Source organism: Mustela erminea, chromosome 4 (assembly GCF_009829155.1).
Source record: "Mustela erminea isolate mMusErm1 chromosome 4, mMusErm1.Pri, whole genome shotgun sequence".
Lineage (NCBI taxonomy): Eukaryota > Metazoa > Chordata > Mammalia > Carnivora > Mustelidae > Mustela > Mustela erminea.
Genome location: NC_045617.1, coordinates 3,417,863 through 3,432,687, shown reverse-complemented (window position 1 = coordinate 3,432,687; position 14,825 = coordinate 3,417,863). Strand labels below are relative to the sequence as shown.

General features: G+C 41.6%; 1 protein-coding gene across 7 annotated transcripts in view; it reads right to left on the bottom strand.

Annotated features, from left to right (window-relative positions):
• Window positions 1–14,825, bottom strand: part of PDE10A (phosphodiesterase 10A) — a 569,606-nt gene that overhangs the window by 111,763 nt on the left and 443,018 nt on the right. For all 7 annotated transcript variants that reach the window (XM_032338528.1, XM_032338527.1, XM_032338526.1 and 4 more), the window contains one exon: window positions 2,698–2,726. In XM_032338528.1, coding sequence (XP_032194419.1) covers window positions 2,698–2,726 — 29 coding nt within the window. The remainder of the gene's footprint in view (window positions 1–2,697; window positions 2,727–14,825) is intronic.

The following is a 14,825-nucleotide window of genomic DNA, read 5'->3' as shown; positions in this document are numbered from 1 at the left end:
CACGCACACTGGGGGAACCAGAATCTGTTTGGCTCACACTATCTCCCCAGCACACAGGACGAGGTCCGGCACACAAACCGCGGGTAAGGAGGAAGACAGGGACAGAGGAAGGGACAGAGGAGAGGAAGAGAGGGGACGGGGACAGACTTGCCGGACTTGACTGCACGCTAAAAAAAAAAAAAAAAACTTGCTTTCCAAAGGATTAGTAACCAGCAATGTTGTATAATTTCTTGAAAAAGTGAATTCTCCCTTCAAACTGTATTAGAGATACACTGTTTCCAAGCAGTTACCCGTCCTCGCCCAGGTCGTCCGGGTCAGGCCACCATGGGTCCGCGATGTCGTGACACAGCTGCGACCTGCTAAAAATGTACTGATACAGACACCTGGTCCAGAGAGTGTCTAAGTCGGTGCGAGGGAGGTGTTTTGGGGAAAATGTTTTAAAAGTAGGTGCGCTTCACTGGGAAGAAAGAACGTAACCCCTCTATTCAGAGAGCTCTCATGAGTATGGGGCATAGTTTTGTTCTTGTATTGTTTTTTGTTTTTGTTTCTTTTGTTTTTTTGAGTTGCTACAAAAATCAAGAAAAGTATTAATTAAAAAAAAAAAAAAAAAGGAAAACCCCATACTAACAGATGACAGTTAAGGAGAGGTGGTTTGGCTCTAAATGGGAAAGCGTCTCACAAAACTTAGAATGGTCTGTGGGTGCAACAGCCGCCCTCATAAGGAGCACGACTTTTGACAACGGATGTTCCCAAACACACCCTCCCTCCAAAAGGCTGCACTATGCATTTCTGAAACATTTTTTTTTAAATATATGTAAAGATTTTATTTATTTATTTGAGAGAGAGAGAGATCATGAGCAAGGGGAGCGTCAGGCAGACAGAGAGAGGGGGAAGCAGGCTCCCCGCTGAGCAGGGAGCCCAATGCAGGGCTTGATCCCAGGACCTGAGATCATGACCTGAGCTGAAGGCAGAGGCTTAACCCACTGAGCCCTCCAGGCGCCTGCATTTCTAAACCTTAATTTTAATTTAAAAAAACAGTGTACTGTTATAGAAAGCAAATTCTGAACATCCGTCATGAACCCTGATGATGTGGGTTATATTGAGAATAAACCATTTTAAAGATCTTGGCAACTGATACTACCCTAGTATCTATTCTAGTATTATCTATTATGTGTCTATTCTATTCTACTCTCAGCTCATAAATTAGTAATTCTCAACTGGAGACAGACTTTCTCAACATGAGGCACAAAATAAGAGAACCTTATAAAATAACAGCAAAGAATGATCTCTGTATAGTTTTGTCATCATTTCTAACGGACTTAAAAATAGTCCGCGGTGCCGTCTGAGCACACGTCCCCTCTCTTCAACCAGAAAGAAGGCGCTGGCGTACTAAGAATGACGTGACAATGTCATCCGAATCCGACCTGTCTTGCAGCGATATTCTGTGTAACTAAAATCTACAGAAATGCGTTCAGTAAAATAAAAAAGTCCACTCCTCGTCTGTACAACTGTTCTACCCAAATATAACCTAGTTTATATTTAAAGGAGTGCGATGCAGTCACAAAATCAGTTATAACACTGGCACAAAATCTTTGTATGTGGAGACTCTGGAGGCGAAGAAAGTGGGTTCTGGCCGACAGGTGAACAGAACTACTGTACTGACAGAAGGCCGGCCTCAGAAGTACAGTTCCCCTCTTCGTCGTCAACAGGATAGAATGTCAGGAAACCACAGATTGCTTAAAACTACCCATTTGGGCATTTCTTTCCCCATCTCCTTCAAAAACAACAGCAAAATCTAAAGTTTCTTCAGGACTGTCCATGTTAAACTGAGGTTAGGCAACTCTTATAGTTTGGGTTACAAAACAACAGGGCCTGTTGGTGAGGAAACTGTAGATTTCTGCCCACCACCTTGATATATAAAGTGCACGGGGGTACTGCAGAGCTTTGAGATGGCAGACCGCTGATCTCAACACCCCCAGCTCTCGGGACTCTGCCTGCAAACTGATTATTTACAATATTCCACATTTAAGATCTTTATTGTATATAAAATATATGATTAGAAGATTTATCATCTGTAATTAATTATAACTTTGCATTACTATGCATAGTTTGCTAAATGCTTTCAGTACTCACGACCCATAAGTTTTCAAGTCTGGTAAGTCTCTTCAAGTTAACCCTACGTAATTTCTCTTAGACAGGAAAACAGTGTGTTTACTATTTCTAAAAGTACCGAGGAATGCCCCGTCTCGAATACGTAAGCGGTCACCTTTTGTTCGCCCACAAACAAGGTGCATGAACTCAAAGGCAGGGTAAAGCTGCTTGCTGGGGGAGCGTGAGGCAGAGGCTTCTGCCGCCTGCCGCCACATGGGGAAGGCTTGTGTCGGTGTAAGAGAAGCTAGAAACCCAGTCTTGACACGCAGGCTCTCCATTTCTAACATTGGCAGCTCGTTCGGAAAACCCCATAAGCAGGTGCAGTGCACACAAACGCAGCTGCGAGCTGCACTCACTGTGGGGCCCCCAATCTGCAACGGCTCTCCCTACCGACTTTCCCCCTATTAATGAGTGATGCTCTAGGGCAGACACTCAGGCTTTGCCATTATTTTTCCAATACTTTAACAGGTGAGAGCACTGAGAAAACACAGGAACGTTATTTATTTCCTACACTGCGGTGACAGAAATTACATTCTCATCACTTACCCTGCTGACCTCCTTAGGAGCCGACTCATCTGGTGGAAGGAAAAGGAAAGGAAAAACACAATTAGAAACTTTGAGTAGGTTCTGAAATACAGACTATGTTATTCACTTTCAATAAACTGGAAGCTGCTTTGCTATGTTTTCTCTCACAAAATCAAAGAACTTGGCTTTACACATCTATCAACGAATGGTTAAACACAAGGGTTAGATGCACAACAAAGTTTGGAGGGAAACGAAATACCACAGGCCACTTCCAAGATCACCTTGTGAGACGTTCTGGAACAGTAGCACCTGCAAATGATATTGTACATGACCCAACCACACGACTCTCACAGTGCCCGAGAACACCTGTGCTGCTGGGGTTAACTGCAGCATTTCTTACCTGCTTGAGTAAGACACGACCATGCACAGCATCTGGGGCCAAGTCACAAAAAACACCACAGGGCAGCTTTGTCTCATGGGTCTGGGGCATCGGGGGCCCTCCTGTACTAGACTGTCAGCAGTGTTTCCCATAAAGCGAGACCGATGGATGGATGGACAGACGGACGGACGGCATGCCTAGGTGCGGCCCTCTGAGAGGCTCTCCCCTGCGGCCGGCCACGTGACAACAGCATGCCCCCGTGACCAACAGGTTCCAAGAAACAAACTGGCCAGGACTCCATTCTAGGTCACTGGTTCGGACCCAAAGTATATTTATGCGGCCCTTTTGGACAGCGGCTGGGCTGGGCCTCTCCGGAGCCCTTGCTGGGAAGCAGCCTTTAATTAATCCTACCACTATTCTGTGTCTTCCTGATCAATCAAATCCTGTCTGCCTACCACCGTTAGTGTACACTTAACATGCCCCAAACCTCGTGGATTCTGTGTTCTGCCAAAGCACAGTCTAATTTATCTCGACACTGACGAAAACATGTCTGTCCCACACGTTCAAACAGGGCTGGGATGCTCCTTCCTCTTTCAATATCCTTGTTAACTAACCTGCTTAGGCCTGTTGTTTTTTCTTTGCTAATCTTTCTCCAATTTGTTGCTTCCCACCATTCTGACACATACCACCACATCTAGTGCCAAATCGACCAGCAGCCTCCAAACTATCGCTGAACCCGGTATCTGCCCCAGCAAGCACGCCACACACGCGTGTGTACACACACACACACACGCACACACACACGTCTACCCCATCCCTCCAATGCTCCAGAACCTAAAGGAAACTAGATTTCCACGCTAGCTAAAATAAGTGACTTTACCCAGAGTGTTTTAGAAATTTCCAAGCTTGGGACTATTGGAGAAGAGACGTTCAATAAATAGTCCCTGTCTGGGGGCATCATTATATTGTCCCCAAGTGACTTGAGTACTGCGTCCCATTCCCTGGAATGTCCCTGAGGAAGAGCACTTAACTTTGCCTTCCATACTGAAGTTACATCATAGCAGAGTTTCCTCTACTCCTCAATTCCCAATCCCTAGCCTCTCCCCAACTGCCCCCAGAGATGGGACTATGCGATTTAGTTGTTAGAACAAATCTATGAGCAGATCCTAAAGTTGTGGAGACGTACATGTTCTTAACTGTTTTCTATGAAATGCAGTGGGCATGGTCACATGTCCCAGCGGATTAAGAAACACATAATGAAAAGCAGTTGTACGAGGTTTCCTCTCAGGACTGACTGGCGCTTGAGCCTGTGGCACTTCGGAACCTCCCAGTGTCCACAGCCACCCCGAGATCTGACCGCTGGCTTAAGGGAAGAATCGGAACATCCAGGCATCGATAAATTCATGTTCCCTTTGCCTTTTCCCTCAGTTTTGCTTGACGCTTCTCGAATCAAATTTGAGTCTCCATAAGATACCCTCCCAGTATCTATTTCTGCATACCCGAGCTGTACTTACTACGTAATCCTCCAAGGGATATTTTCCCCGATTAGCTGTTCTTCCCAAGGCTTTTAAAAATCATTAAAATGATGTTGAGATTGAAGATTCTCTCTTCTTTTTCTTCTCTTACATTTCTCTTTAACAGCCACAGACATTCTCTCTCTGCAATTAGTTTTTGTTTTCTCGTTTAATCATCCCACTAATCCCACTAGAATGTTAGCTCCTTGAGAACAAGGAGACACACCCGGCATATAAGGATCCCGTAGTATATATATTTGTTGAACAAACAAATGTTAATTGAACCCCTAAAGCTGCATAAAAATTAGTGTCTGCTCTGGTGAACATTTTTGTTACTAATTTGATGCTCATGAATTATGCAAAATCTTGCATCCGTGGCAATTTCTTACTTTGCCATGATCCCCAGCACCTTTCATTGAAAGGAAACTTTACTGCTGAGCTGTGTGAAATGTGGCTCCGACAGTTCAGTCCTGAGTGTGTGCTGGAAGTACGGAGACCTTCCCGTCATGGCTTCTTAGAAGAAGACAGGCAAGCCCGGGGCTCTTACTCTGGAATCACCAGACGATTTGTCAGGAATGACCAACTGCGTGAGGGGGCTGGGAGGAAGCTTCTGCTCTGTTATTTTGAAAATGTCTTGGTGGAAAAAACTTTTTCAGAATCAAATTATATTGTCAGGATATTCTCTAAGTCAAAAATAAATCCTTTAAAATCTTTAAAACTGTGTATATAGTTGTACTCTGATTTTTGTGGTCACTTTTGACAGTACTTGGAGTATGAAATGGGACTTCAGGAAGGACTCCAAATGTAATTAGAAACCAAGGGAACTTGTATTTCGATGGCTGATTTGAAGTTCCGTGGCTGCTTCCGTGTTCTTCTTTACTTGGTGTTTCGTTTTGGCTTTTTACTCTATGTTCCGAGAATGCGTTGTGAACAATTTCTACTTTTTAAAATCAATCAATCATTTCGTTAAGTTTAACATATATTTTTTACTACATCTTTCCATGGACAAGTTTTTCGGTGCTCATTCTGTAGGATGGGAAGACAAGTTCAAGATTTTTGAACTTGAAGATATGGATACTGCACATCCAAAGGAAAGACACAGTGATCAGAAGTGACAGTGACAGTGACAGACACTGGTGATCTCTGGAGGGACTTTGCTGTGCCTCTGTCCTGTAAGACTGCCTGTTCACTTCACCTTGTAGGGTTTGCAGGTATTCTAGTATTTCTAAGTAGAGCATATCTGTCTTCTCATCACGGAAAATACTTATTTTCCATGAAAATTTACATATGCAATTGACCGTTGAACAACATGGGTTTGACCTGAACGGGTCCACTTATACATGGATTTTTGGACAAATATACTGTAGTGCTATAATGTATTTTTTCTTATGCTTTTCTTAATATTTTCTGAGCCCTAATTTAGATTATTGTGGGGCTACAAAATGTGTTAATCCATGTTTATGTTATTAGTAAGTTTCCTTCTGGTCAACAGTAGGCTCTTAGCAGCTAAGTTTGGGGAGTCAAGTTACAGGCAGATCCTCAATGGGTGGTGCTGGTGGGGGACAGGTCAGCACCCCTAAGCCCCGCAGTGTTCAAGGGTCAACTCTACTTCCAAGGGCCCCACGCAGCCTTTTTCAGCCGCCCCCACATTCTGCAGGAGCTGCAGGCTTGTCTACAGATAGCCGTCTTCTTACAACAGTGTGCTCTTAAGACTCAATCCCCAAATATTTAACAAATATGTAACATGTGCCAGATTCTGAATAATTGCCCCAGCTGGCCCAATCAAGCCAAAGGGAAGGACTTCTCTATCGGGGCTTTGAGAGAACCACAGGAAACTGACTGACAGGCCCTAGTGGGTGCAACCACGAGGGGAGTTAGGGTTGTCCACCTGAAATCAGCTGACCTTGAAGCCTCCTTTACCTAGGGGCCCCTACGCATGTGAAAGGTCATTTCTCTCTTTATTAAAGCCAATTTTACAAGGTAAAGCTAAAAACACTCAAAGCATGGAGGAAAGGTAACAAGATGTCACTAGGATATTACTTTTATGCCACTGAATTAATACACTGTTACTTAAAATGAAAACTCCAGAAAGCTCTTCGATTTCCTACCAAAAAATAAACAAATTCCTTTGTTTAGGATTTAAGTTCTCACAGTTTGGTTCTGCCCTATTTTTCCCAATGGGAATATGAAACACGTGGGACCCCCCCCCCCCAGTTGGACTGGTCTTTCTAGAGCCTCAAACATGTTTTGCTGACTCTTATCTCAAAATCTTTGTACCTTCAAACAATTATGGAGTACCTGCTCGGTGCCTGGCACTCTTCTGGGTACCTACAATGTATTTCGAACAAAAGAAAAAGACAATAATCGCCGTCCTTATGAAGCTTTATTCTAAAGGCAGAAGGGAGTCCACAAACATGCTAGGACACTAAACTGTACAGCAAGTTCCCAATGGTAAGTGTCTGAAAGTGGGGCACAAAGTGGTGTAGGTTGGGGAGCCTCAGACGCAATGCGGGGGCAGCGTGGTCAGAGCAGGCCTGATCCAGGGGGTGAGCTATGAAAGCAGCTCCCTGCGGGAAGCGCATTCCAGGCAGAAGGATTATTCTGAGCAGAGACCAGAGACTTGAGTGTCCCTACTGGTTTTTTGCCAAGGTTGATCCTCCCCCTTTTCAGGAATTAGCTCAGCCTGCCTCTGCCCGTGAGGCCCTCTCAAAGGCACGTGGCCTGCATCCTTTCCAGTGGGGAGAAGCAGAGCGCTGTAGGAAAAAGGTAAGCGCTGAGTCCACACAGATCGATTTTCAAATCCCAGCTTCACTGACGAGCCACACCTGGGTTCCTTGATGGCTCGACTCGAAAGACCGTCACTTAGAGGAAGAGGTCCGGTCAGACGGCGCTAGGGGCGAACGGGACAGCGTACGCAGGGCTCTTGCACACAGTGAGCTGTCAGCACACTCGTTCTGTTTCTTCCTAATCCGTGTGCGATGAATTACGTTCTGCCTTCTGCTCACAAGGAGACACACGTGGGTGACCTAACTTCCCGACGCAACAGAAGTTCTTGCAGACAAGAGACAACAATCCACTTATACATGGATTTCTCTTCCATTACTGAACAAAAAGCCACTCCAAAAGAGACTCCGGAGTGATGGAGACACAGCTAAGGCGGCTTCTGTGTGCAGAGCATTTTTCTACAGACATCAACGGAGTGGGAAGCACTAGAAACCTGTCATTTCTGCCTGTGTTCTAAATCTTCTTAGTGTAACTTGTAAGCATACCAATCGCTTTGTTTTCTTCTCTCTCTTAATTTTTTAACATTAAAACCAGACATTAATGGGAGAACGGAAGCCGTGTCGTCAAGAACTTCAGCCCCAGGTGAGCTGGTTTGTGCCAATAAACCCTCTACTTTGCAGAGTCACTAATGGGGAAAAAAGAAACGATACATTGCTAGGTAACGGAAAGGTATAAAGAACTAGATACTTGTGACATTCTTGGTCAGAAAAAAGGGGGGGAGGATATATATAAATTCACAAGCCAAATCATAAAACAGGCAAAGCTGTTATTTTTTCCCTGAAGGACTATTATGATTTCTAATAACTCAGAGAATCACGTTTTCTAGCATATGCTACTGTAGCCTATTCTTCTGTACTTAATTCTATATGAGAATAACTCTCTCTCCTCGTGAGAGTTAGTCCATGAAGCCCTCCGATTCCACACGTGAAAAGTGATGGCTGAAAAGGGCGTAGTGAGAACGGCAGGTACTTTCCTGTACACAAAGCGTGGAATAATCTACAAAGTAGTTTCTTTAGATCTCGTACATATGAGGATTAGGAATATACATGGTAGGTAAGCTGTACATACAATATGTACAAGCTGTATATACAATATGATATAGTTTCTGCATTACAGTTAGCAGAAAATAACATATTTATATGTTGGATTTCACTTATCTAGGCCATAGAAGCAAAGTTGAAAAAAGGTATCATGATGCCATCACATTTTTTTGTTTTGTACATACTGTAGAAATTATTAGATATATCTAAGTGGCCTGGAACCGGGTTGAGTCTACGATTCAGCTCCGTGTCCTAATCATTATGTGGATTGGCGTCATGCTTGTGAGCAAAGGGCACTAACTTTAAAGTTCACCATGAGAAAAAACTGAGCAAACCATGCCAGACAGGCTCATATATATCCACATTTTTTTTAAAGATATATATATTTTTAATATTTTATTTATTTATTGGACAGAGAGAGAGAGAGATCATAAGTAGGCAGAGAGGCAGGCAGAGAGAGAGAAGAGGAAGCAGGCTCCCCGCTGAGCAGAGAGCCGATGTGGGACTTGATCCCAGGACCCCGAGACGATGACCTGAGCAACCCACTGAGCCACCCAGGCGCCCCTAAAGATATATATATTTAAAAGTATACTATTATATGATTAAGCAAATGACCAAGAAAAGCCAAGTCAATTCTGAAAATGACAGAAGTTGCAGAAGTTACACTAAGAAATAGATATTCATACAGAAAAAAAAAAAAACACCAAAATTCAACCCTTACATTAGACCACATATAAAAGCTTATATGAATCATATACCTATAAGAGTGGAAACTAAAACATCTTGAGTTAAGCATATTTCTTGGATTAAAGTAAAAAACTATAAAGGAAAAACGGTAAAACAGACTTTATCAAAATTAAGTATATTGGCTCTTCAAAAGACACAGTTAAGAAAACAAAAAGAAATGCCATAAACTGAGAACTATAGAGTATTACAGATCTAACTGAAAATCTGCATCCAAAATATATAATCTCACAACTCAAATATGAAAATAACTCCAATTTTAAAAGGGGCAAAATATTTGAATAGATATCTCACAAAAGAAAATCTAGAAATGGCAAACAAATTCATTAAAAAATGGCTGACCTCCTTAGATACCTGGGAGATGCAAACCACACCCACAATGAGATGTCCACACCCACAGGAACGTAAAGGGAAAAGGAAAAAATGTGAAGCAAGTGGACCTGCATGAATTGCTGAAAGTGTGCTAGATCCAGTACCCAAACATTCCTGAGAAACAGAAGCCAACAAAGCACAAGGTGAATCTGAGAAGTGTTCTGCTGAGGGAGAGAAACCAGACACACTGAATGATTCCCTTTCCATGAAACTGTATAAGCCGGACAAAAGGTAGATCGGAGGTTGCCAGGAACTAGAGGCCAGTGATAGACGGGGGAGATAAGCAGCAAAGAGGCATACAGGAATATTCTAGAAAGGCAGAAATGTTGATGTGGTAGTGGTTACATGACAGTATGCATTCATGAAAACTCACTGAGCTATATACTTAAAATCGGTCAGATTTATTATACATAAATTATGACTAATAAGCTGATCAAACAAAAAGCTTTGCCTTGCACTAAGGCTTCAGCTCAGTGTGAAGCAAGCACCAGCACTTCCTCATTCCATTCTTGGTCTGTGTTTCCAGTCAAGATAGCATCTTCACAGGAATTGTCCTCTTGGCCCCACGCTCCAGTGCCAGCTAGAAGTGGAGCGCTGGTGAGAAGTGGGGGTTAACATGTCCTACGTCCCTCTCCATTCTTTCCACCACCACCAGCCTTAAAGTCATTCCTCCATATTAACTAAGAGTCTTACAACCTGACCAATTGCAGTCCTTTCCCTCAAAACTGCCTCAAATCACTCCGTAGGGCTTTGATGTTCACATGGAAGACCACACGGGGCAGAAGGCAAGCAAACCTAAGGAATTTCACAGGGAATGGAGAAGCTGCTCTAGCAACAGGCTGTCAGGGATTCAAAGAGTTTCAGGCAAGGAGGAAGGAGTGGCAGCATCAGTAAGAGGCCACATGGAGACCTGGTAGACAGAAGAGAGCCCCTGTTCCCACCCATCATGAATTAAAAGGTTCTAAATCATGTTAGCCTCAAAAGCCTGAGCAGTGGGTTCAACAGATTCCAGAGGACAAAGGATACCCACCATCACCACCAGAATATTTTCTTAGAGTTTCAAAGTGCCCAGTTGTCTGATAGAAGAAAGAAATTAGGAAGAAGCTGTCCAAGACCAGACCGCTTATATAAACACTTTGGAAAACAATTTGGCACTTCTGAAAAGCTAGTTCGAGGTATTGATCTAAGACCAAGTATGCAAAACACCAAGTGTCCAAGAAACACCAAGTTAATGCAAAAGAAAAAGAAAGTAGGTTTTAAAGTAAAAGTAACTGAGACCTTGAATTGCTAAGATTCTGTCTTCTACTATCAGTAGGAAATGTAATCCATGAGCAAGATGAGATCAGATAAATAAAATGATTCTTTTATATATACAAGTCAATCCTATTGCTGTATTTAGACAAAGGCTAACGGATCATCATAAAATTCATTATTCTTTAGCATTTCTTCATTATAATCAATTATAAAAGTGGATTAACATTCATTCTCAGAAAAGTTTGTTGACTTAAAAAACACTGGAACTCTGTTATCCTGGAAACTGGTAAAAGAACTGATAACGGAACAATTCCAGAATTGTACAAAGTAGAGATTGGTAGAATAAGTATAGCCCAAGAAGAAATAATTTTTTAGAATGTTTTGGAGAACTTGAAATATAATAATCACTTAACTGAGATAAGATATGACTTTATATTAAAGACCTTCATATTAAAGACCAATAGTATGTCTTTCCATTAACACTATAAAAATTAACCGAACATCGCCATAGTATTAAGTATGTAGAATTTAAAAAAAAATTACAGCATTATTTATCTGAGACAAATGATTACATATTCTTCATCTCTACTAAGATCCTGGGCCAATTAACTTGAGGTCTCCAAACAAACTGGCCATCGTTCTGGAGTGTGGGGAGAATGATGACCGGTTTGCTGGGGCTTCAAGTCCAGCAGAGCCATTCCCTTGTTACCAGAAGATCCGTGCTTCTTTTTTTTTTTTTTTTTTTAAGATTTTTATTTATTTATTTCATAGAGAGAGATCACAAGTAGGCAGAGAGGCAGGCAGAGAGAGAAGGGGAAGCAGGCTCCCCACTGAGCGGAGAGCCCGATGTGGGGCTCGATCCCAGGACCCTGAGATCATGACCTGAGCCGAAGGCAGAGGCTTAAACCACTGAACCACCCAGGCGCCCCAAGATCCGTGCTTCTTGTTTGCTTGTTTTAAGTAGGCTCCACGCCCAGTATGGAGGAGCCCAAAACAGGGCCTGAACTCAAGACCCTGAGATCAAGACCTGAGCTGGTATCAAGAGTCAGATGCTTAACAGACTGAGCCACCCAGATATATGGTTTTGGTACTGAATATCATAATCTAAATTTTGGAGCTTCCAGTACTTTCCATACTTTTTAAAAATTTTTATTTATTATTATTTTTGTTGTTGTTAAAGATTTTATTTATTTTATTTGACAGAGAGAGATCACAAGTAGGCAGAGAGGCAGGCAGAGAGAGAGAGAGGAGGAAGCAGGCTCCCTGCTGAGCAGAGAGCCCGATGCGAGGCTCGATCCCAGGACCCCGGGATCATGACCTGAGCCGAAGGCAGAGGCTTTAACCCACTGAGCCACCCAGGCGTCCCTCCATACTTTTTTTAACAGGGTGAGTTTATATTTTCAAATAAAATCTCACACGGAATAAACCGGTAGATTCAATAGGTTAAAAGTAATGTAGTTGCAGGTACTGGAACTGGCTGAATATCAGTTCCAACCGCCTGTAAGATCTCCCTCCTGTCCTGAAAGTTAAAAACGACATCGTCAAATCTCCTGACCAGAAGAACCTGATCAGATATACTACTAATGGGAGACTGAATTGAGACCTGAGTTAAGTGGGAAGAAAGAGGTGTGAGGTTCTCCCCTTTCTGGAAGATCAACAGAGACAGTGTGGGTCCATAGGCACCAGATGCCTGCCTCCCTGGCTTCCTGGAGCTGAGTGAGGAGCTCTGCCAATTCCAAGTGGGAGCTGAAATTCCGAAGCCTGGACGTTTTCTTGGTCACTCTGCCTATAGCTGACCCCTCTAGCCCTTCCAGTGATTTTAAGTGGCCCAACACATTTCTCTTTGTTTAAATGAGCTTAGATTGGTTTCTATTACTAACAACCAAACCCGATGTGTTTTATTAGTAAAAATTTACTCTCAATGTTAAAAATTATTACCTCTCTCATTATAAAGTCAACAAATAAGAACAAAGAAGCTGTTTTGGTTAACATAAAATTCTGAAATAGGTGTTATGGAAAACAACCATAGTCTCACATCGGTCTCAGGATCGGATTCATTTCTGGGTTTTTCTTTCAAAGACCCATAATGGTTCATATAAGATAACAAGATACAAGAGATAAAACATTGTTTTCAAAGGTTTGTTGTTTGTTTTATAGACTTCCTTACAAATTCAAAGCCTCTTGATTAAAATGACTCAGAGACTTAAAAGAGACATATTTACAAATTTTTTTTCAAACTTAATCACTAAATATACAACAAATGCAAATAAAATTTTCTTTTAACAAGAAACACCCAAACACATATTTGAGCTCTGCATAAAAATGAATGAAACCAACAGCACAAGATTAATCTCCAGGCAGTCTCCAAGATTAAAACTTGGTACACTTAAATATTCCTGTTACTTTCATATAGTTTTAAATAGCTAAAACAAATTTAAATCAAACATTCCTGGAACCCCTGAAGCATTCTGCAGAAGGATGGCATTCTGAAGAACACAGCACAAAAACCACCACTGTGTGATTCCATTTCCTCTCGCTTCCCTTTTTGTTTTACACCACAATTAAAAAGAGAATACTGCTAATCACAGGTCTGTGAATGACTTAAGATGAAATGTATTCAAATAAAATAAGCACGGGGGTTCAAATATGAGGCACCAGGCCTAGATAATCATGCGTTAAATCCAATTCCAAGTATACAACGAGATTTACATAAGTTCTTGGTGTATAAGCTTGAACTCCCCCAAATATTTCCCTTGGGTAGAAATTTTAGCTTTTATCTCTTTCATTTATTACTACATACACACTAAAATGTGCTTCTCTTTCAGTTCTAAGATAACACTCACTGGGATTCCCTGCTGTACCGAGGTATCATCTGCCTGAGCAATCCTGCCTACTTAGTCAGTAAGGCAAGACCTAAGCCTGTGAGCCCCATCAGAAGAGGGCAAAGGTGTGGAATTCTGTCCGTTCAGTGCCTAGAACTGTGTGTGACACAAAGTAGATGATTCACTAAATCTCTGTTAAATGAATGGCCATATCTATATAATAACAACTTGATAATATTTATCCATGGGTATAGGTAAGGTAAATAAATCTATTGATGATAATTGTGAATCTTCATTCAATGCCTACTACATCCATAGCTTGAAATATGAAAAGAAATATGATTTTCTAGCAATGAACTCATTTGCTTTAATTTAATAATTTCATATATCCCACAGCAGCAAAAATTCAGCATAGATAAAATCAATAACATAGAATAGATCTGAAGCCATAATATAGTGAATAGAAAATCTACACAACTCTCTGATACAGGTCAAAGAACTTATCCATATGAGACATTATGGACACTTCTAATGTACTAGAAAATATTTGCAAAAAATGCTGATAAAATAATGATGTAAAATCAACAGACAACTCAAATGAACACCTAAAAATAAAACCACACAACCAGGCATTTCAGAGGGTTCAATGCTGCAGAAATGGGAGCAGAGATCAGAATATAAAAATAACCTGGAGGTTTAGGATGAAATGGCACCTAATATTATGATAATCTTCTTACCACAACCTTAGAAAGAAAACATAATGTTCACTAGGTTACAGGAAGAAAAAGGTGACAAGGGGCTTTGACAGGTGGTTTTATTTTAATACTGTGAAAGAATAAAATGCTAAATCCTGATATTTGTAGACAAACAAATCTGATACATATAAAAGAACATCTCCCCAGGACTGTAATAGGGAATGAAAGGATTTTATTTTCTGTTAGATGATTCTTCTTCTTTTATCCCATGGCTATCCTCCATGGGTGAAAGAGAATGGTGAGCAGCACCACTGTCTCTCTAAAACCTTCTGGTCATCTTCAGTCATTAAATCCTCAAGCAAATAAGAAGAAATTAAATACCGATCAGTGGACCAAACTATGCTTTCAACAAAAGAAAAATACTTCCTATTTGTAAATTGACTTGGAGTGGCAATGTAGACAGTTTTAGTCTATCTTCTTTTACTTTAGTGTAATTTAGGTTTCCTACAGGATCATGCGAGGCATGACCTTCCCTGGTCACCTCA